General features: G+C 41.6%; 2 protein-coding genes across 2 annotated transcripts; both read right to left on the bottom strand.

The window, feature by feature from the left end:
• Positions 1–2911: 2911 nt before the first annotated feature.
• On the bottom strand, positions 2912–7847 carry eif3i (eukaryotic translation initiation factor 3, subunit I). Its single transcript, XM_085395242.1, has 11 exons — positions 7714–7847; positions 7238–7330; positions 7064–7151; positions 6714–6779; positions 6101–6250; positions 4694–4821; positions 4059–4169; positions 3849–3938; positions 3687–3760; positions 3495–3587; positions 2912–3393 (listed from the first exon to the last, which is right to left on the bottom strand). Exons 1-11 carry the CDS (start codon positions 7714–7716, stop codon positions 3312–3314), a joined length of 978 nt encoding a protein of 325 aa, XP_085251368.1. The 5' UTR covers positions 7717–7847; the 3' UTR covers positions 2912–3311.
• A 1315-nt stretch (positions 7848–9162) lies between these two features.
• On the bottom strand, positions 9163–20662 carry txlna (taxilin alpha). Its single transcript, XM_085395929.1, has 11 exons — positions 20554–20662; positions 19744–19943; positions 17735–17992; positions 15467–15558; positions 14985–15155; positions 14617–14811; positions 14396–14515; positions 14217–14291; positions 14037–14129; positions 13849–13944; positions 9163–12458 (listed from the first exon to the last, which is right to left on the bottom strand). The coding sequence occupies exons 2-11, from the start codon at positions 19931–19933 to the stop codon at positions 12123–12125; spliced, it is 1626 nt and encodes a 541-aa protein (XP_085252055.1). The 5' UTR covers positions 19934–19943; positions 20554–20662; the 3' UTR covers positions 9163–12122.
• Positions 20663–20877: the final 215 nt, after the last annotated feature.

The raw sequence follows: 20877 nt of genomic DNA, 5'->3' as shown, positions 1-20877 counted from the left end.
TGCTTGTAACCACTTGAAAATTTCACACCTCGTGGATATCGTGCAATTGTACAAAAATAAATCTTTCAAACTAAAAACTGCAACTTACTAATAAAAGTTCCCATTTTTTCTCACCCAATATGTGAATCAAGCATTAATGCAAAAACACTGAGTACACAGGCCAACAGGCATTTCATTAAATATGCAGATGACACAGTCATTGTAAGCCTCCTTCATGGTGAAGAGGATTCCCATGGGCCTGTTGTGGATGAGTTTGTTTCGTGGTGTGATCAGTCCTCCTTAATGATTAACACCTTGAAAACCAAGGACATGGTTATTGACTTCAGGAAGACATCCCCCCATCCTGCGCTAACAGTGGTAAATGGTGCAGCCATTGAACTGGTGGACAGTTACAAGTATTTGGGGGTTGTTCTTGATAAGACTCTGTCCTTTGAGTAACATCTTGCTGCTACAGTGAAAAAGGTTCAACAAAGACTGTACATTTTAAGGAGGTTGAGAGGTTTCAATGTTTCATCTGAAATGACTTTTTTTATAAAAGTTTTATTGAATCTGTTTTAACTTTCTGTATCATTGCTGTACGGTAATATGTCCCTGAATAATAAGACCAGACTTAGCAACCTGGTTAAAGTGGCTGGTAAGATTTTAGGGAGGTCTCAGGTCCAGCTTGTGGACTTTTATAACAGGCAGGTGCTGAGGAAGGCCACCCCTGTCCTGTTGTGTTCAGATCATCTTCTCTTTAATGATTTTCAACTGCTTCCATCAGGTCACCGTTATAAAGTGCCTGCAGTGAAGACAAAGAGACATAGATTGTTTTTTGTACCTGCTGCTATTATTAAAGTTAATAACACTAAACCATAAGTGTTGTTGCCATTGCACATTGTACTTTTTTGATGAAAAATCTAGGTTGTTTTGTCAGGCTTATATTAGATTATTTTGGAGTGTGTATGTGATGTGTTGGTTGTCTGTACGGACATACTGCAAATCAATTTCCCGTTAGGGACAATAAAGGTACCAATACCAACACACTGTACTTCGATGTGTAAACGTTTTCTCACCCTGCTCTCCTCCTTGGATCAAGTGTCAGAGCTGCAAACCATGTCTGACTTGGTAAAAAACTGTTTAAGGTTTTACAAAGAGCGATCGATTCGTTAGCAGATCACTGAGCTTAGTAGAGAGAATGGAAGAGGTACAGTGGGGCAAAAAAGTATTTAGTCAGCCACCGATTGTGCAAGTTCCCCCACCTAAAATGATGACAGAGGTCAGTAATTTGCACCAGAGGAACACTTCAACTGTGAGAGACAGAATGTGGAAAAAAAATCCATGAATCCACATGGTAGGATTTGTAAAGAATTTATTCGTAAATCAGGGTGGAAAATAAGTATTTGGTCAATAACAAAAATACAACTCAATACTTTGTAACATAACCTTTGTTAGCAATAACAGAGGTCAAACGTTTACTATAGGTCTTTACCAGGTTTGCACACAGTAGCTGGTATTTTGGCCCATTCCTCCATGCAGATCTTCTCGAGAGCAGTGATGTTTTGGGGCTGTCGCCGAGCAACACGGACTTTCAACTCCCGCCACAGATTTTCTATGGGGTTGAGGTCTGGAGACTGGCTAGGCCACTCCAGGACTTTCAAATGCTTCTTACGGAGCCACTCCTTTGTTGCCCGGGCGGTGTGTTTTGGATCATTGTCATGTTGGAAGACCCAGCCTCGTTTCATCTTCAAAGTTCTCACTGATGGAAGGAGGTTTTGGCTCAAAATCTCACGATACATGGCCCCATTCATTCTGTCCTTAACACGGATCAGTCGTCCTGTCCCCTTGGCAGAAAAACAGCCCCATAGCATGATGTTTCCACCCCCATGCTTCACAGTAGGTATGGTGTTCTTGGGATGCAACTCAGTATTCTTCTTCCTCCAAACACGACGAGTTGAGTTTATACCAAAAAGTTCTACTTTGGTTTCATCTGACCACATGACATTCTCCCAATCCTCTGCTGTATCATCCATGTGCTCTCTGGCAAACTTCAGACGGGCCTGGACATGCACTGGCTTCAGCAGCGGAACACGTCTGGCACTGCGGGATTTGATTCCCTGCCGTTGTAGTGTGTTACTGATGGTGACCTTTGTTACTTTGGTCCCAGCTCTCTGCAGGTCATTCACCAGGTCCCCCCGTGTGGTTCTGGGATCTTTGCTCACCGTTCTCATGATCATTTTGACCCCACGGGATGAGATCTTGCGTGGAGCCCCAGATCGAGGGAGATTATCAGTGGTCTTGTATGTCTTCCATTTTCTGATGATTGCTCCCACAGTTGATTTTTTCACACCAAGCTGCTTGCCTATTGTAGATTCACTCTTCCCAGTCTGGTGCAGGTCTACAATACTTTTCCTGGTGTCCTTCGAAAGCTCTTTGGTCTTGGCCATGGCGGAGTTTGGAGTCTGACTGTTTGAGGCTGTGGACAGGTGTCTTTTATACAGATGATGAGTTCAAACAGGTGCCATTCATACAGGTAACGAGTGGGGGACAGAAAAGCTTCTTACAGAAGACGTTACAGGTCTGTGAGAGCCAGAGATTTTCCTTGTTTGAGGTGACCAAATACTTATTTTCCACCCTGATTTACGAATAAATTCTTTACAAATCCTACCATGTGGATTCATGGATTTTTTTTTTCACATTCTGTCTCTCACAGTTGAAGTGTACCTCTGGTGCAAATTACTGACCTCTGTCATCATTTTAAGTGGGGGAACTTGCACAATCGGTGGCTGACTAAATACTTTTTTGCCCTACTGTATGTCCCACATGAGAGTATAAGAAACACAATCACCACTATAAACTTGTATCACTCCACACTGTTCAGGCTTATTTTTACTATCAAGTGCTATCAAAATGAGAGATGACAAACTGGAACAACTTTTTAAGGTATTTTATAGCGATTTTTGGCAGAATGGCTTCACAACAGAAAAATGATTGATAAGTCAAATTCTTGTCAAATTAAATACACTTCAGGAGAATGGGTTAAAGTCCAGTCACAAAATATGTAGAGATCCAGACGCCCCTGATGCCACAGGAGTGTCAAAAGTGATGTTAGATAAAAAGCCTTACAATAAACACCACACTCTCGTCGGCGCTATTCCTTTATTGTGAAGTAATCTGGGAGAAGTGTACAGCGTAGACCTTTGTTGTACCCTGACTCCAGATCAGTTCAGATGAAGGGGAGGAGACAAAGTGCCGACTGTCCGTTATTCCTCTTTCCTGACTGGACTGAGTCTGATGTCAGCTGAAGCTGTGGGGTCAGGCGGGCTGGCAGTTTACGCCTCCAATTCAAAGTCAAAGTACTGTGGGTCAAAGTAATGAATCCTTACGTATCCGTCTTCTCCTCCACTGCTGTAACTGCACAAAACGACAACAGCAGGAGAAAAGTGTTAACAACTGCTTCAACCACGCTGTCTGCATATTTGAAGATGATGGTCAGGAAGACTGTCGTCTTTTACCTCTTGCCGTCAGGGTGGAATGCCACACAGTTGATTGGGCCGAAGTGACCTTTGACCCTGCCAAACTCCTCTTCATAGGCAGCATGGAAGAACCTGAGTACAGCAAAGAAGGTGGTTACCACCACAACAGGTTCCTGAAAGGACTAAAATCAAGCATTAAAAGGGGAATCCACATCTGTCACGTTAGCTTACCTGGCCTCAAACTTCCCGATCCTGGTGGAGGTCGTAGTGACCTCCATGGCCTCCTGTCCACCTCCCATCACCACCTGAGTGACACAGCATTGAGTAAATATTAAATGTCAGACTGATCCTCTGTGCAAAGGACATGCAGCACCTGTGAGGGGCTTCTCTTACATGGTCCATTATCGGGGAGATGGCAGCAGAGTTAACAGGTCTCTCTGTCTTAAATGTCTTGATGTGATCCAGAGAAGTCGAGTCAAACAACTACAAGAACATGAGGAACATGACCAACACTCAGTAACAGCATCAGAGACATCTGCATGTGACGTTTAAAGCGAACGTACATCAGTGACCTGATCTCAGAGGTTGTGTTTAAAGGCTTACCTTAGCAGTGTTGTCCTTGGAGGCAGAGATGAACATCGTCAGATCCACAGATGTCTGGATGTCATTGATCTGCTTGGTGTGCTCCTTGGCCTTCTTCAGGATCTCTCCAGACTGTCCAAAACATGAAGCATGTTTCAACATGACGCTTTGAAGCGGGATTCATTTTTTTCTTGTTTCAAGCTCCGCATTTTTATTCAGGCACTCAACAATTCAAAATAAGCCTTGTTCATTTCATGTTACAGTGGACCTCATCAGTTCATCCTGTCTGAAACAAGCCGTTTTGGCTCTGCTCCCTTTAAGCCATTTCTGTCCTGATAAGCTGCCTCTTGCATGTCTGAGATAACCATACAAGGACACCCTCTCTGACATCACACAGGGTAGGGAAAAAAAAAGATGGTGTGAAACTGTTTTGAGCAGTCTGGCTTACAATGACTCCTTGTACATACTCTGGTGTCATATGAAATTCTGGTCATGTTTAATATGAGCAATCACCATGGTAACAGCATATACAGAAATCAAGGGAAAGGTGAAGAGGCTCCATTTTCGTAGCACTGTGGGCTGTGTGTAGATCGCACGTTGCTTTCTATGTTGCCTGTTTAATACATTCCCACATGTTCCCAGTGTGTGTGACAAACCTTGGCACTAAACTGGTTGATCTCTCCGTTCTCATGGCCGGCAATGACAAATTCTCCCAGAGGTCCCCACACAGCACTGGTGATCTTGTGGTCACTGCATGGTACGGTCAGGTAGGGCTGGTTGTCCTCTGCAGAGAGAAGAGAGAGAGAAATTACAACTTTATACCACTGACATGAGCCATAATCCGCATATACGGCAATAATTCCACCAATACAGTAAAAATCTCTAAATTAGAGATATAAGATTTTTTCATATCACGATATTTTTTTTTTCATTTCAGGCGATAACGATATCTATCACGATATAAGCCAAATAACTATATTTGTAAGATTTAAATGTGCCGTTGCTCACAAGTAAAATGTGAAATAATCAGCAGCTTGTTTTGATTTAAATATTTATTTCCCATAATAAATAAAATATTGCAAAATAAAATATAAGGCAAATATTGCAAACTACACAAAAGGCAGCCGCTAAAGCGTTTAAGTTTCAAAATAGAACAAACGAAACAGACTAAATCGTCAATTCCACTTAGAAACAAAATATTAATTCTAAAAATAAATGGTTTGTTTTACAGAAGAACAGAAAAAATTGACTAACTTTTGTCAATATCAAATAAACTGAGAACTAAAAGGAAATTCTCAATCGCTCCTTGTTGTATAGCTTAGCTTTTCAAACAGTTTTAACAGTTACTTTAGTCTGACAAAAGCCGAATGACGAATTAGCGCTTCCAGTCAGAGATTGAGCATGCACCGCTTCATTTCCAGACTTGCTTTTGGCACAATTTACAGTGCGCGCTACTCTGTTTTTTGTCAGAGTTGAAATAGCAGAAATACCTTCACACTACGGAACTTCTATGGCTCTTCCATTCAACAATCTCTCCGGCATTGGAACGGTCATCTGTTTTCTCTTCGGTAACCTTCGGTCACGCTCTCAGTTGATTTTTCTGTAGTCAGCACACTCATTTTCTCCATTACCCGGGCGGCACGGCGGCTGGCTGCTTCCCAAACAAATACACATGTGCGGCTTGGCACTTGTGCTGTACGTAACAAGTCATGTGACGTGACGCTGCGACTGTGATTGGTTCGGCTCTGCGCTACTTAATTTGGATTGGCTGTTCTTTTTTTTTTTCTTTTTTTTTTTTTAAGAGGACAAGAGTGGTGAGGCCTATCGCAATAGTTTTTTCTATTGAGAAAAAGTTAGTTCGCAATATATATCGTTATCGTTCTATCGCCCAGCTCTACTCTAAATACATATAAAACTGAGACAAAGATGAGTTACTTCACACTGGTCTATGGAGGACAATGTGCCCAATGGTGGCTTCAAAGCACCTCTGATGTGTGACTCTTTAGTCTTGTAGCCCTTTTTCTTTAAAGATCAACATGACTGCTAACACTGTGTATATGCACCTATCTGCTGTGGATCCCGCAGGTCAAAGAAGTTCAGGAAACACTGGTAACCCATCTGCTTATCTGTGGAAAACATGATGATGTTGCCGCTGAAGTCGAAGCCGCACGTTCGAACAGCAGAGTTGGTGTTGAGCAGAGCCAGCTGTTTACCTGTGGACGACACACTGTGGGCTTTATGACACTGTAGAAGAAGCTACTTCCGGTTAGAGATTGTCTCATACCTGAGTGGTTCAGACGATGCTGCAAATATGGCATTAAAGTGGATACATTATGTTTTTCCCTTTTCTCTTATACACCGTTAAAATGGTCGATGCTTTTATTAACCTCAGACAAAATTTAAAATGACAAGTAATCCCCACAAAATCCTCAGTTTTTTTTTCTACCCATGGCTCTATATGTCATTGAAAACTTAGGCTGTGAGCACAGAAGCCCCACCCACCAATCAGCCAATCAGAATATAGTTACACTTAACATGAAAGGAGCTAAAACAGCCAGACTGAGAGAGAAGATCAACTGAGGGAGCAGAGCAAAGCCCAGTATACCACACATGAAGATTAGTTTGAAATCATGCAAAGCTAGTGAAAGAAAAATGATTAACTTGTTTTCAACCTACCGGTCTCACAGTCCCACAACCGACAGCTGTTATCTGCTGATCCTGTTAGCACATTTTTAGTGTCCCCTGAGAGAAGACAAGTTAAGGATCCAAACATGCGTATCCTCAGCACAGACACTATCACAGGATTACAAACTCATCCCAGAAAGTTTGCTCTGTTCATCTCGATGTCACATATCTAAGACCACCTCAGCTCATGTTTTTACGATGAACATAATTACTTTAGTTGAATTTCCTTACCTGGATGATCGAGCATGCACGATCGATACATTACAATCTCAAACTACATCCGTTTGCTACAAAAAAAAAAAAAACTTTTCCAAGCATTTTTTCCAGAAAAATAAGGATACAGTCACAGTCCACACACCACACAGCTCCTGTGTGTCCGTTGTAGGTACCAAGCCTCTCGCCATTGACCGAGTACCATACGTTAGTTACCTGTAGAGAGAGATGATCAACGAGTTGGCCAGCTGCAAACAAACTAACAAACAATGGATGAGTGAGCTTGGCTATTATGAACCCACCGTGTCTTTAGCTACAGAGAACAACAAGTCTCCTTCTCTGTTGTACTTGATCTGAGTGATGGACCTCTCGTGGCCCTGGAGCAGGATCGGTTTCTGTGAACAACACAAACATTGATTTTAGATCAGCAGGTCGCCCTGTTTCAAAGGGGAAACAATGCGCAGGGCTCTACGATGACGAAACAACTATTAACGTTGAAATGCTTAGCAAAACAGCGAACGAGAGAAAATGGCAAAGAAGAAAACGGGAAAGCAGCTTTCCACTTGTAGCAACCACCACAGGCCGGCGAAACCTCTTTTAGCTACACCCAGCTAACACTAGCTCAAATATAAGCTGTCGCTGGCTAATTTTCGAGCTAAGCTAACGGTAGCACCAGCAGTTACGCTAGCTAAGCTGGAGGCGATCCTGGTATCAACAAACCGCTTCATTCGAAAACAAATATTAGCATCAGGAACCATTTACCAAGGAGCACACTAACCATTTTTGTCAGCTAAGTGTCGGCAGCAAGTCCAGTATTGTCGCCGTTCCGCCCGTTGAAAGAGAAATGATGAACACTCGTGTTTCATGCACCGGAGCCGCGGCGGAAGAGGAAATGTTCTTCTTCTCTTGGCAGATGGGGAAATCGCATTCGAGCGCATTACCGCCACCTTCTGATTAGGAGAGTAGAGTAAGGCTTAATAGTATAGTAGTAATATAGTAGTTAAAAAGAAAATCCCCAAAATCTCTAGTCTTTTTATCTTTTTTGAACCCATTTATTCCAACATATTTGTTGAGGCTCCAGTCTGATTAAATTCGTTTTCACCAATAGTCAAAGGAGCTTGCAAAGAAAAGCGTCTGGACTTCTTTAAGTTGCTTGAAGACGTTTCACCTCTCATCCGAGAAGCTACGATGACCTGGATGACTGAGAACCTTCACAGACATATTTTCACCCATACTATAAACAGCGTATATATTGCTACAGATAATTGTAATTTATAACAGTATATCATTTTAACTTATTTCCACATGTATAATTTTCCCTTTGCCTTTTCCTCAATTTTACATTTATTTGAATGTAAAAACACATAAAACCAGTATCATATATATGTATCAGGTCACATTTCACTGCGTGTTATACCTGTATAACCATGCATGTGACAAATAAAGAATCTTGAATAATAATTCAATACCAAGTCCAATAATTTGTAGATGCAGGCGGGGGAAATGATCATTAGGTGAAAAATAATAAATTAATTAATTAATTAATAAACCTATCAGGGACTTAGCAAAAAAGTGTAGGTGTGTTATTTTTTTGTAGTATCTACTATAGAAATTCATGTTATTGTTTTTTAACTTTGCAGCAAAAAACTCAGCAATTTTCTGAAAATAATATAAAAATCTCCTGTTTTATAATACAGGTCAGTCTCAGCAATGAGCTAACAGAACGTTTTTTTCTGCAGCGCTTTCATTTCTTACAGTTTAAACCCAAAGAGTTTTGTTGACAGATTACTTTACTACAGTAACATTTGTCTACCATGCAAGACCTGAGATGTACTATTTAAATTGCACATCATTTCCTTATAATTAGATAACTCTGGGATTAAACATTTAATTCAACCTCTTTTCCCGCTTATAGTATGGGGAGCTTTACTGGGCTGGCCCCTTAAAGCTCAAATTGGGCCATACATGGTCAATGACATAAAACATCTTTGACATCCCTGATCTTAAAGGTCTGAAAGTCCAGGGACTTCTGACACTCTAAAATTCGGCACAGTATCGAAAAATGTCTGGAATTCCTGAACAGTTAATGCGGCATTTTTGGAAAACCACCTCGACTTAAAATCCACCGTGGTGCTGTAACTGAGGCAAAATTACACACATACTCAAAACACAAGCATCACTGACCAAATATTTATAGAAGCATCAGATAAAAGCTTGAGTCTAGAAGGTCAAAGCTAAGTCAGTTCTTTTATTTAACAAGAAACAAAATATACAGAGCCAGAGAAAAGTACTGCAAAAGACCAAAAAAACAACAAAAACAGAAAGATCTTTGGTTCCTTCTTATGGTGAGTGAACCTCTCAGTCCACTGTGGGACAGGAATGAATCTGTCCTACGGGACAATGGAAGAGATTAGGTTTGTCATTGCGATATCAGATGAAAATGAGTCGTCACTCTGTTCCCAGTGCTACATATTATGTAGTACACAAGAATGTCAGAAGACACGTGTTCAATGGTCCATTAAGAGGCGGTCTAACTTTTCCATCTGTATTCACATCGGCTCAGTCGGTGCATCTTTCAAGAGATTCACAACATTACACTCAACATCGAAACAATCCGGTGTAGCTCAAGTGTGGGCCAAAAGGAAAAACAAATCTATATGTGTGTGTGTTCCTCTGTGAGATGTCATGTGTGGTACAGCACATCCATGCAGGACAGTGGATATAATAAAAATACATTCTCAGCTGAGTGCTTGTCAGATCAGACTGCCATAGAATAAAACCAAGACACGAGCGTTGCATAGAGGTCTTTGAACATTCAACTGGGAAAAACTGAAAGTACTTCTATCACACACACTCACCATACACACACCAGACAACCATGGAGTTTAAAGAGGTCATTACTGCAGAGTGACAAACCCGAACAAAATTAGCAAAAAGCAACTGACGTCATAAAACTAAAACTCTTTAGCAATGCTCTAAATTAATGGAGAGTATAGCGTGCTCTGCCAGATTTCCACATTTCAATGACAGATTCATCTTCCAACAATGCAGACGGACCAAAAGTTCAGGAATGCAAGATATCGGAATATTGACAAGTAAAATGATTGGTCGATATTTATCTGATGTCACATCAGTAATGTGCTGCCTTAATTTTCAAAAATAACATGCTTAAGTGCCATAAAATTGTCATTTTAAACATCAGTACGACGCTTTAATAAGTGGGACTCAAATTTCAGGACAGGCCTAAAAATGATTTTCTGTTTTTATGAATTGAACCTGCTAAAAATATTGTGCCTGATGCTGCTGTTAAGACTTCACTTGAAAGAAACACATAATGTGAGTTTTAGGATAAACACTGACAATCAGCGGGCAAACTGAAGCAGACTAACTGGACAGACACACACACACACACACACACACACACACACACACACACACACACACACACACACAGCCTCTGACTCTTTACACCATAAAGCAGGTTGGCTTCACCTTACAGCAGTGTTGCTGTTGTTGCCGGGCCGATTGGACCGGAGGTGTAGGAAAACAGCACAACACAGAGGCGGTCGGTGGAATTACATGCACACTAGTAATGAGGTTAATACGGACATATATTTTGGGATTGTCAGCTAATAAAATAATATTTATTAATTGTCAAAAAAACATGATGAGATCTGAAGATGATGCGACAAAAACCTCTGGGCCTGAAAAATGTGAACACACAAAGTGCCAGAAACTGCAATTCCTCCAGTGGCCACTTGAGGCCTGCTTCAAAAGTCCATCCCCAAAGCCTTAAACTTTAATAAAAACGTTTCCAGCCTGGGAAAACAAATCCCTTCATAACACCACCATGATAACCTGTTATCCATGTGAATCAATGCCTGCCCTGACCGACACAGGGAGCTAGAGTAGTTAATTGCTGTTTGCTAGGTCAGCTAATTCTGAGCTGGACAGCTCCACTATGTCTGTGCTGCTGGGACCTTCTGGAAGATTTTATTAAATGAAATTAGTTTGTAATCTAGCTTGAAATTCTACTATTTTATTCTGTTGCAGGCATGTGTGCCTTCGGTTCGCACCCCTACAATTTATGAATGCAACCAAGCAAATTAGCATTAGCTGTTAATTTAATATTTCCACATGCTTGTACAAAGATGAAAAGTCACTTCTGACTTTGAAAATCCAACACAGTCGTGGCAAAAACACTAAATTTGAGGCTTTTAAATGTGACTTAGAAACCAAAGGGTGATGCCACTGTGGCCACCGTTTACATACAGTCTAAGAGCAATATTAGGGCCCTGGAGGTTATTTCAAATACGTTATTATAATCAATATGTTAAATATGGATAATGCTTTTAAAAGAGATGTTTCTGGAACTCTCATGGTGTGATTTAAAGCAGGAAATAAATTTACTCAGAGTATTGAGTACAGGAGTACATGTGAGTTCAGAAACGGAAAGGAAGAATATGGCAAACTTCAAAACAAGGGGAACAAACTCGAGAGTTAGAAATGAAGAGTCAGAATAATAAACACTTGCTCTGGATCTTAGTAAATAGAATGAACAAAGTGATGTAGTTAATGTAAATTTATTCATACGAGCTTTATATATACTTTTACTTTGCTAAAAATGCTTTGATAATTTGTATATACACAAATTTAGATGTGTTAATATGACTACATGGCATAGTTTATGTTGTTATGGTGGTCCTTTATGTCATCCTTGGTTTCTGTTCTTTGATCATTTTTACACATGTTGACATTAATATGTAGATAATAACTTGTAAATATGATCACTATCCTTTCACTATAGTTATTTCTGAAAGTATTGTAATAATATTAACTTGCGTGGCTGATTAGTTGCTTCCTGTAGATGAACACACTCGATAGATGCTAATAAAAACCATGAAAACCAAATTATTGCAGAAAATTGCATTATACATTCACGGTAACTGTGTGATAGTGTGCATGTAATTACACCAGCAGACTGTTTTGCAGAAGATTCTGGGAGATTACAACTAAACCCTTCTGTCAAACGCTGATCTGGTATTCTGGCCTCGTACATAAAGGTGTGACTTTGCAGTTTGCTTCGGTCCCAGTGTTTAACATGGGCTCCATCCAGCAGAGGAGTAGTGGGTTGCAGGCTGGTGGCTTATCTGTGGGTGGTTTGAAGAACGTGTGAGCAGTGCTGCTTCATTCCTGTGCCTGGACAGGCTGAGTGTTTGCCTCTTCCAGCAGGGTGTCTGTGTCCAGCTGCGGCTCACAGGGGCAGGAGTGGGAGCAAGAAGAGGTGGAGGCGGTGGTGGTGTCAGGGGCAGGGCAGGTGCCAGGCTCCAGCAGAGAGTCTGTAGGTGGTGGAGAGGGGGAGTCAGTCCCTGGGTTGGAGGTGGGGGCTCCCTCTGTGCCGCCGCTGAGGCTCTGGACCTTCTTGTTCAGCTCATTCCGTTCGACTTTGAGCGCCCGCCGGAGCTTCTCCAGCCGCTGGACTTTTCCCTGAAGTGCCTCAAACTCACGATCCCGAACGGCTTTCTGTGAATAAACACACACACACACACACACACACACACACACACACACACACACACACAAAATTACAGCAACTGTGCTGTCAGCTTTTTAGCCATCTGTGCATTGAAAAACAGAAGATTCCACTTTCAGCTGTAAGGAAGCTGAAACATTGTCATGTTGTCACAGAAAAGATTCCCATTAGTGAGGTTTTTGGCTTCTTGTATCCATAAAACGAGTAAGCATGGATCTGTTTAAAACCCTAAGAGAGACCCAAAGGCAGTGACATCGTTAGGACTCTGGACTGAGTCACCTGTGATGTCATAACCTTGCTGCAAAACAAGACTTGCAGGTTATTCTACTGTTCATGTGCAAAGTCACCAAACTTTTGGTTTGACTGGAGATTTGATGCATCCACTTCCTACACCCACACTTGCTTAAAAAAAAAAATGAATAGAATCACAAATGAATATAAACACTGCAGCCATAATAAACTGTCTACGTAAGATTCTACTGTCTAGAACCGTGGCTTGAAAATTTGAAATTTTAAGGTTAGGTTACAAATGTGATAGTCTGTGAACCAAATGTGATGTCAACGAAGCCTGTAACCATTTATACTGCAGCTTCATGCCAATTTCACTGCAGTCTTATCATAAAGTATAAAAAAACCCGACTAGAATACAAATAAAGGAGGTAAATCGACAACAAAGCTCAGCTCAGCTATTGTAGCATCACTTTTAGCACACGCCTCTGTTCACAAGGGTAAACAGGTTGAGCATAGAAGGGCCAATAATCCTTGTTCTGCTCTGCAGCTCAAAATAGTGGCACATACTCCACTATTTATGTGGCATCCTAAAATAAACTAGCTGCAGGTTAATTTGGGGATTGCCCTTCATCTTGTTAGACAGTTAGCAGCGACTGCCCCTTCAAAATAAAAGCAAGGATGTTGTCCACTAGTATACTAGTGGGGCTGTTCTCTAAGACAGCTGAAAAGATATACAGATTTTTAAATAGCTACACCAGGGGTGTCAAACTCAAATACACAGTGGGCCAAAATTCAAAACTGGAACAAAGTCGCGGGCTAACATTAATATTTATTGGAAAAAAAAAAAAAAAATCTTCCTCCAGATTTAAGAATGAATCTCTTCTTATGAACTCAAAGAAGTTTTGCTGAAAAACTGAATATGGAACAAGCAAAGCTTAATACTAAACAATATATATATTAGCTGTATAATAACAGTAGGCCAGCTCTAATAATAATTTGGTATGGCTTCGCGGGCCAAATGTAATTAGGCTGCGGGCCAAATCTGGCCCGCGGGCCAGAGTTTGACACCTATGAGCTACACTATTCAAACACAGATCTTACAGCTTCTTAACAGCAGACGTGGACACAATAAGCTCAAACCAGCTTTACCTCCTCGGCCATCTCCAGCAAGGCCTTGTTGCTGCTCTCCCACCTGGAGCGATACATGGCCGTCTCCTTCTCGAGCTTTTTGATCTTTTTAGTCATCTGTAAGCACAAAGCGAACAAGACTGTCACCACAGCCAATAACCACGGAGACGTTTCATTCTTACACCTTCAAGTTAGTGGAGTCGCCTCACCTTCTCCATCTCCTGCTTGAAAGTGGTGAAGACCTCATTGCTCTTGGACAAGGTGGTCTGAAACTCTTCAAACTTCTCCGTGTACAGTGATAACTAGTGAGGGAAAACAACAACAACATTATTTAAATGTTAAAGTCATTCCCGAGTTCAGCTGGAAAATCTGAAAGGCTGATGGGAAACCTGCTGCTTGAGGTGAACTTCCTGCTGCTTCATGAGCTCACACATCCTCTGGGATTCTACTGCTTCTTTTAACAGCTGTGGAGGGAGAAAACAAAGCCGTTAGAGATTGATTGTTGCATGTGTAGATTCAGTCTTGTGCTTGGACTGTGTATTTATTTTAAAAAGAAAAGGATAATTACAAAGTCTTTCTCTCTGTCGTGGCGGTCCTCAGACTCCTTGAGCAGCTCCTGGGCCTGGTGCAGTTTTGCATCCACCAGCTGCTGCTGCAGGTCTTTGTGCTTCACCACTTTCTCTATGTGCTTTTGGGATTACAAAGTCAGACAGGCGAGAGTTTCAAATAACTGAGGACTCACTGGTGGCGCTTTAACCAAGCGGGTGAAGGAAAACACTGCCTACTCACTTCTTCGCGGAGTTTGTACTGTTCATACAGTTTCTTCAGCTTCTCGGCGAGCTCTGCGTTCTCCTGTCGAAGGCTGGCGTTCCTCTCGTCGTGCTGCTGCATCTGAGCCTGGATGTCGTTCAGCGTCACCTGGAAATGAGAAGTCACCTCCTTCCTTTTCTCCTCCTCCAGCCGGGTTCTTTGCATTCCTTCGTCCTGCGGAGACACGATGATGATAATGACAACGAGTGCTTTTTTTATGTGATCGTCAGCTTTACCCTCCAAACTGTTTTCGCTTCATCAGTAAAATAAGACTAAATTTCAGGAGTCTCTGTGCATGTGCGTTGTGTATACATGTAACAGATAGAGGACAGGGTCTGTTTTTGTACCTTGAGTGTGCGGTTGTGTCTCTGCAGTTCCCTGCACAGACTCTCCAGCTTGCTGCGAGCCAGGATGGCCTTGCTGTGTTCGTTCCTCAGGTTGTCTTTCTCCTGGACCAGCTGGTTCTGCTTCTTCTGCAGCGCCCTCATCTGCTTCTGGGTGTTTCGGTGCTCTTCCAACTGTAAAACACACACATGCTCTTTCAGGTGTGACACCGCCAAACTAACATTTATATCTTTTTATGCAGGACGCTGCCTTGCTTTCCTATAAGACACGACAGGACAAACTTGCCTTACACACTTTCAAATGTAAGAATAGTGCACGCAAACAATATGATGCTTGGGTTGTTTTTTTTTGTCCTTAGAGGCAGACTGGAAATTTTACAGCAGTTAAAATGTTGCTGTTAATATGTTTTGAAGTATTTGTGATCGTTAACATAATAACAAAGACGTTTACAGCCAAAGCTACAAACTTCAGAAGAACTACTCACCAGTTCAGCATACTTCTTACAGAGGCCTGCGAGCTTCTCCTCGGGGGTGCTCAGTGTGTTTAGAGTCTGCATGAGAAGTGTGATCTCCTTCCCTGCTCACAACAAAGGCAAATAAAAACATCAGGATGGAACCTCGCCCACCTCACACAAATGTTAGCAGCTTTTTAAACTACTACAAACTGATGGATTTTGGATGGACATTTTTAAGAGATAGGCCAATTTACAGAAGGCAGTGTAAGATACTTATTTGTAGAGGTAGCAGTAGTGAGGCGGAATGCACATGTGCACACATGCATGAATGAAGAAGCAGCAGCAAATCCTGCATACGTTTGGTCTGCAGTAGGGGTGGGCGATAAACGATATACGATAGAAACGATATAAATTTGGCCAACGACAGAGATTTTGACTATACCGCTCTATCGCGATAGCGCATGTTGATGATGTCATCAAGCTGCGACTGTTTTGGTCGAAAGCATCGCAGCGGCTAAAACCATTATCATCTGCAAATTATGCCGGACGACAGTCATAGCAAAGAGATGAAGCACTTTTGAAATATGGGGAAATCCAAAAACTGCGCTTCCTCCACTTCCGTAACAATGATTCATTAATGTTGAATTCTCTCGCAGCTGTTCTAGTCCCATGTTGTTGCAGTATATTAATAACTAACCTTGTATTGTGGATGAATGATCTCAGTTGTTCTCCTGACTGAAGTTTGGCCCGTGTATAGCATCCTGCTATGCGATTGCATTTGTCCCTGACCACCAGAATCCCTCACGTTAACTTTTATCGAGTGGAAAAAAAAAGTTGGTGTTCATCCTCCAGCTTCACTGTGCTAATGTTATGCTAACATAGCTGTGTCGCTAGCAATCACATAGCACAACATTATATACCAGGTAGTCCAGTAATAACCCTGCAAATGCCACTGCTGTTTAGTTTTCTGTCTTCATTTATGTTGGAAGTGGTAGCAGAGCTGTACGTTTTAATTAGTTTAAATCTCTCGGTCAGAACTTGGTATGAAATGTTTAGGTGGAAACTAGCGAGCTAACTTCCTGTTAGCTTATAACTCTGTTAAATTTAATAAATTCTGTTTTCATGGATGTAAAACTTAATTGTTACACCCGATAAAGCAGCAACGTTGATGATTTAATTAAAGATGAAAGAATTTAGACCGTTTTTAACTCTTAGTGTTCGTTTGACTTTGGGACCTGAAGCGGACGGAGTTTTGGACCCAGATTACTCCGCGAAGCTCCTCACTACGGCAGCCGTAATGCTCTGACAATCCATCAAGCAGTGCGGCTTACCAAAGTTGTACTAAAACATATCGCCCAGCCCTAGTCTGCAGCACTGCTATTTTAAAAGAGTAGACAAGTAGGCCACAGATGTATTACAGGCAGCACTTTTACAGTGAGCCGAGCAGTTTGCGGTGTTTCATGGTTTTAGTCACATTTCAAAAAACTGCAGAGAGCACAAGCTCAGCAGTGAACACACACAGAGCTCTGTGCCACAAATCCACTTATTTTTCTAACTTTCCTTAGATATAGAATCTTTCACTTAACACACTGAAGCATCTTTAAAAATTAATCTTTTAATGTGACTCAGACAGACCTGACGCAAACGTGACAAACAAGAATGTCTGACTCCCACGTTATGTCGTTCAGGTACTACTAAGTGCAACTCGAGATTCTGCTACTCGCAGCTGTCTGAGAGTCACATTATTTTCTTTTATCTTTAATAAACACCTGCAGACACAAATGCAGGAAAAACAAGAGTCATGCACAAGTTTACACAAACATTACATTAAGTCCAACAAGACATTAACAATATGGTATCTAATGTTTTGTGTCCTCCTTCTAAACATATCACATGAGCTGCCATATACAAACTTCAGGTTTGTCGAGCAGACAACAGCAGCCCTTCTCTGGATGAATACTGCTGCACTCCATTAGCGCTCTCAGAGAACAGCTGCCTCAGCCTGTAACATCTGTTACAGGCTGTATTTCAGATCATGTTGAGTCTGCTTCTCTTTGACCTGAAATGCTATGCCGTTATTGAAAAGATACACAAAATCTACTCGTTTTATATCGCCTGATTTGCATTTCTGGACTGTGCTGGTGATTACCGAAACAAAATGGTTTTGTGTGCAGTCATAAATTTGCATTTTCAGTAGATTACTCACAATCTTTCCACTTGTGCAGCGCGCTCACACTAATTTCTCCCACTTATTCCTATAAATCTGGCCAAAACACTGAACACACTTCCCCCTCTTACCTAGACCCTTCACTTTTTTCTTCTCGTGAGTTTTCTTCTGCTGCTTTCCCACACCGCTGTCACCACCGTTGACTTTGCTTTCCTCTGGCTTGTCATCTTCCCTCTCATTGGTCAGGCCATTGAGCTCTGGGCTGTGTGACTGGCCGTTAGCTAAGTCGCTGGCATCGTCTGAAATGCTTTCCCGACAGTAGGTGCTAAGGATGTCCTCCAGCTGCCGGCTCAGCTCCTCTGCCATGTCACACTGAGACAACGGAGCCTCTGCAATTACACAGAATGGAGGGGAAAAAATGACTAGCTGCTTTTCTTCTTCTGAAGTCAAATATGTTGCATTTTGGGTTTTCAGTTCATAATAATTAAAAAAACAAATAAATAATACAATGTAGAATTAAACAGTTACAGTGAGAGAAATATGAAGCTCACTTGCTACAAGACCGTGTTGGAAATGATACTCCTTAAAAAAAAAACAAAAAAAACACCCAGATTATCAGATCAGCAACAGTTTAGAAGTTTTATTTACAATATCTTGAAAATAAATGAGAATCTTTAATTGATTTGTGACTTTGAGATGCTTTTAGGCACCGTCCTCAACCATGATGCACATCTGAAGGCCTGTGACTGGCGTTATCATCATCACAGATGATCACATGGTCAGCATTTCTACTTCCTAACTGTCACTTTGGCCGTGCTGGATCTCACTTAGCAAATTAAAGGCTTAAGAATAAGAAAAATGAAACAACAACAGAGAGCAAACTATTCTAAGCAGTGTAGAGTCAAACATTAGTGGTGCCAGCATTATAATATGGAGCTGGAACCTGCTATTAGTAAATTCTCCTAACACTGCTTATGATGCTTGCATGGCACTGAAACTGATGCAGACACTTCATAGCTGGAGTTTGACAACTGAGATGCAGAAAATGAAAGAGGCACTGAGCTTTTTGATTGTATACTTTATCATACTGCTGTTAAATGCTGAATGTTGTTGTTTTTCGCAGCAGTATTTTAATTTATCAGTGAGGGGATAACTTTCTCTCAGTATAAAAAATAATTATCCTAGCATCAATGTAAGGACAATATAAGACTGCTGAAACTATTGGAATGGACATGAAGGAATGTACAAAGAAGAGGGAAAACTTCCCTGAAAAAAAATTGACCACAGCAACAAGCGAGGACCCAGGAGGCACTGCATGTGAAACACTGGGACAAGGCCCTAATAATAATAATAATAATAATGTGTATGTGTTAGTCCCCATAGGGAAATAGTTCCTCTGCATTTAACCCATTCACCCAGTGAAGCAGTGGGCAGCCACCAATGCAGCGCCCGGGGGGCAGTGTGTAGGGACGGTACCTTGCTCAGGGGTACCTCAGGGTAGCCGTTCAATGGAGTTGAACCCCCGACCTTCCGATCATGGGGCCACCACTCTACCTACTGAGCTATCCCTGCCCTATGTTAATTAACAAATATTGCATCAGCACCAGCATAAATGCACTTACATAGGTTACATCTTGGGCTCTACAAAGTTTCCCCACAGAAGTCTACAGCAGGCTGTAGAGTACAACCCCCCCCACAGGTTGTAGTGGGAAGGACACACTAACTAAAGCACTGGATCACATGTTGCTATTAGCAAGCTTCCTTGCTTCAAATCAGAATAAGAACCATCACGACCAACTGCCAGGCCAATTAGGTAGACAGCAGATGAGTAATTTGCAAAAAAAGAAAGATTTTAGCGCAGGAATTTATAAACTATACCGGACAACTGAAAAAAATGTGTCCTCCTGCCTCCTCCTTTCACAGGGAATAAACAGGTACATGCACCCTTCGGGTTGCATGTAGGTTAATCAATGATATAGAGAAAAAAGCTCTACTCCTACATCTTGGTTGCTTGGTATACATACGCATGCACAACTGGGAAACAAGATGATAAACTTGAGTCACAATGACTGATGATAGGAAGGTTTTAGCCTACTATATAATCTAGTACAGCTGGGATTGACATGAATTCACAGTTTACCTCCCCCCGCCCCCTCCTCGCCCTGTGGAGGTGTATCCGTCTGTGGTGTCTGTGGTTCAGACTCTTTGGGGCTGTTGCTTTCCAAGCTGTCCTTTGCAGCTGCAGGTGACTCTGTCCCTGCTGCTGCTGCTGCGGGTGGAGCATTCTCCGCAGCCTGAGTGGTGGACTCTTCGGTATCTTGTTTTTTCATCTCTCGTTACCTGTTACAAGGAGAAAAACCTGCCATGGTTAGCTCAGAGGGATGGAAATAATAACAGCAAGTAGACTTATTTATTGAGCAACACTTAACCGTCAGCGCAAATGAGTCACAGAACATTAAACGTAATAAAGTTTCTCTTTTCTAGCCTAATAAAGCCTCGGCTGTATGGGGACACAAACAAAGTGGCAGCAGCTGAACCACAAGCGAAATAAACCTATAGTTACTCCTGCTAAGCTATGCTCCTTCGCAGTGCAGTAACGTTTCCTGATGAACTTGTTTTTAAGTTTTGGTTTTAAGACAGGCTCCGCACGATTGGTTTGGTGAAACCTGAACTTTAGCCTGGAAATTCATATACATTTCTATCCTCCAAACATTAAAGAGTAACTTTTTCTAGCTGCTTTCTTTTCTACCGTGCCCTGTCCCCATTAGCTTTCACTTTGCGTTAGCTAGCACAAGCCGCCAGAAGCAGCTAAACTAGCTTACACAACTGCCAGGTAGCCGCTGTGAGCTCGTATATATCAGGCTCAAACTACTGAAACAAAAAGACACACTACACGGCTACCTGCTTATAAATGATACATGTTGTTTGTAGGTAGTATACAACTGTTTACCTTTAGAGTCAAGGAGGAAATTGCTAATGTGTCTGTAGGTTTCCTTAACAGCGTGAGACAGAAAAAAAAAACTCACTTCCGGTAATAACTTTGGGGTCTTCTTCTTCTTTGAGGTTTATTGACGCTTGGCAAACAACTGGTTGGTGCTTTACCGCCACACGCTGATCGGGAGGTGGATTACAACGTTACAAAGCAGCCCGTCAGTCAAATTAACTAATGCTGAAATTAATGCTTTATATGTGGCGTGATAAAACACTTACTGATAACTTTTTAATTGTATCTTTTTGAGCTTTTCAATAAATTGAGTTATTTCTTCCTATTACT

The sequence above is a fragment of the Rhamphochromis longiceps genome, linkage group LG22, assembly GCF_057381845.1.
Source record: "Rhamphochromis longiceps isolate RC_006_pf linkage group LG22, R_longiceps_female_GT1.1, whole genome shotgun sequence".
Lineage (NCBI taxonomy): Eukaryota > Metazoa > Chordata > Actinopteri > Cichliformes > Cichlidae > Rhamphochromis > Rhamphochromis longiceps.
Note: the sequence above shows the minus strand (reverse complement) of the source record. Positions and strands in the feature narration are given on the sequence as shown.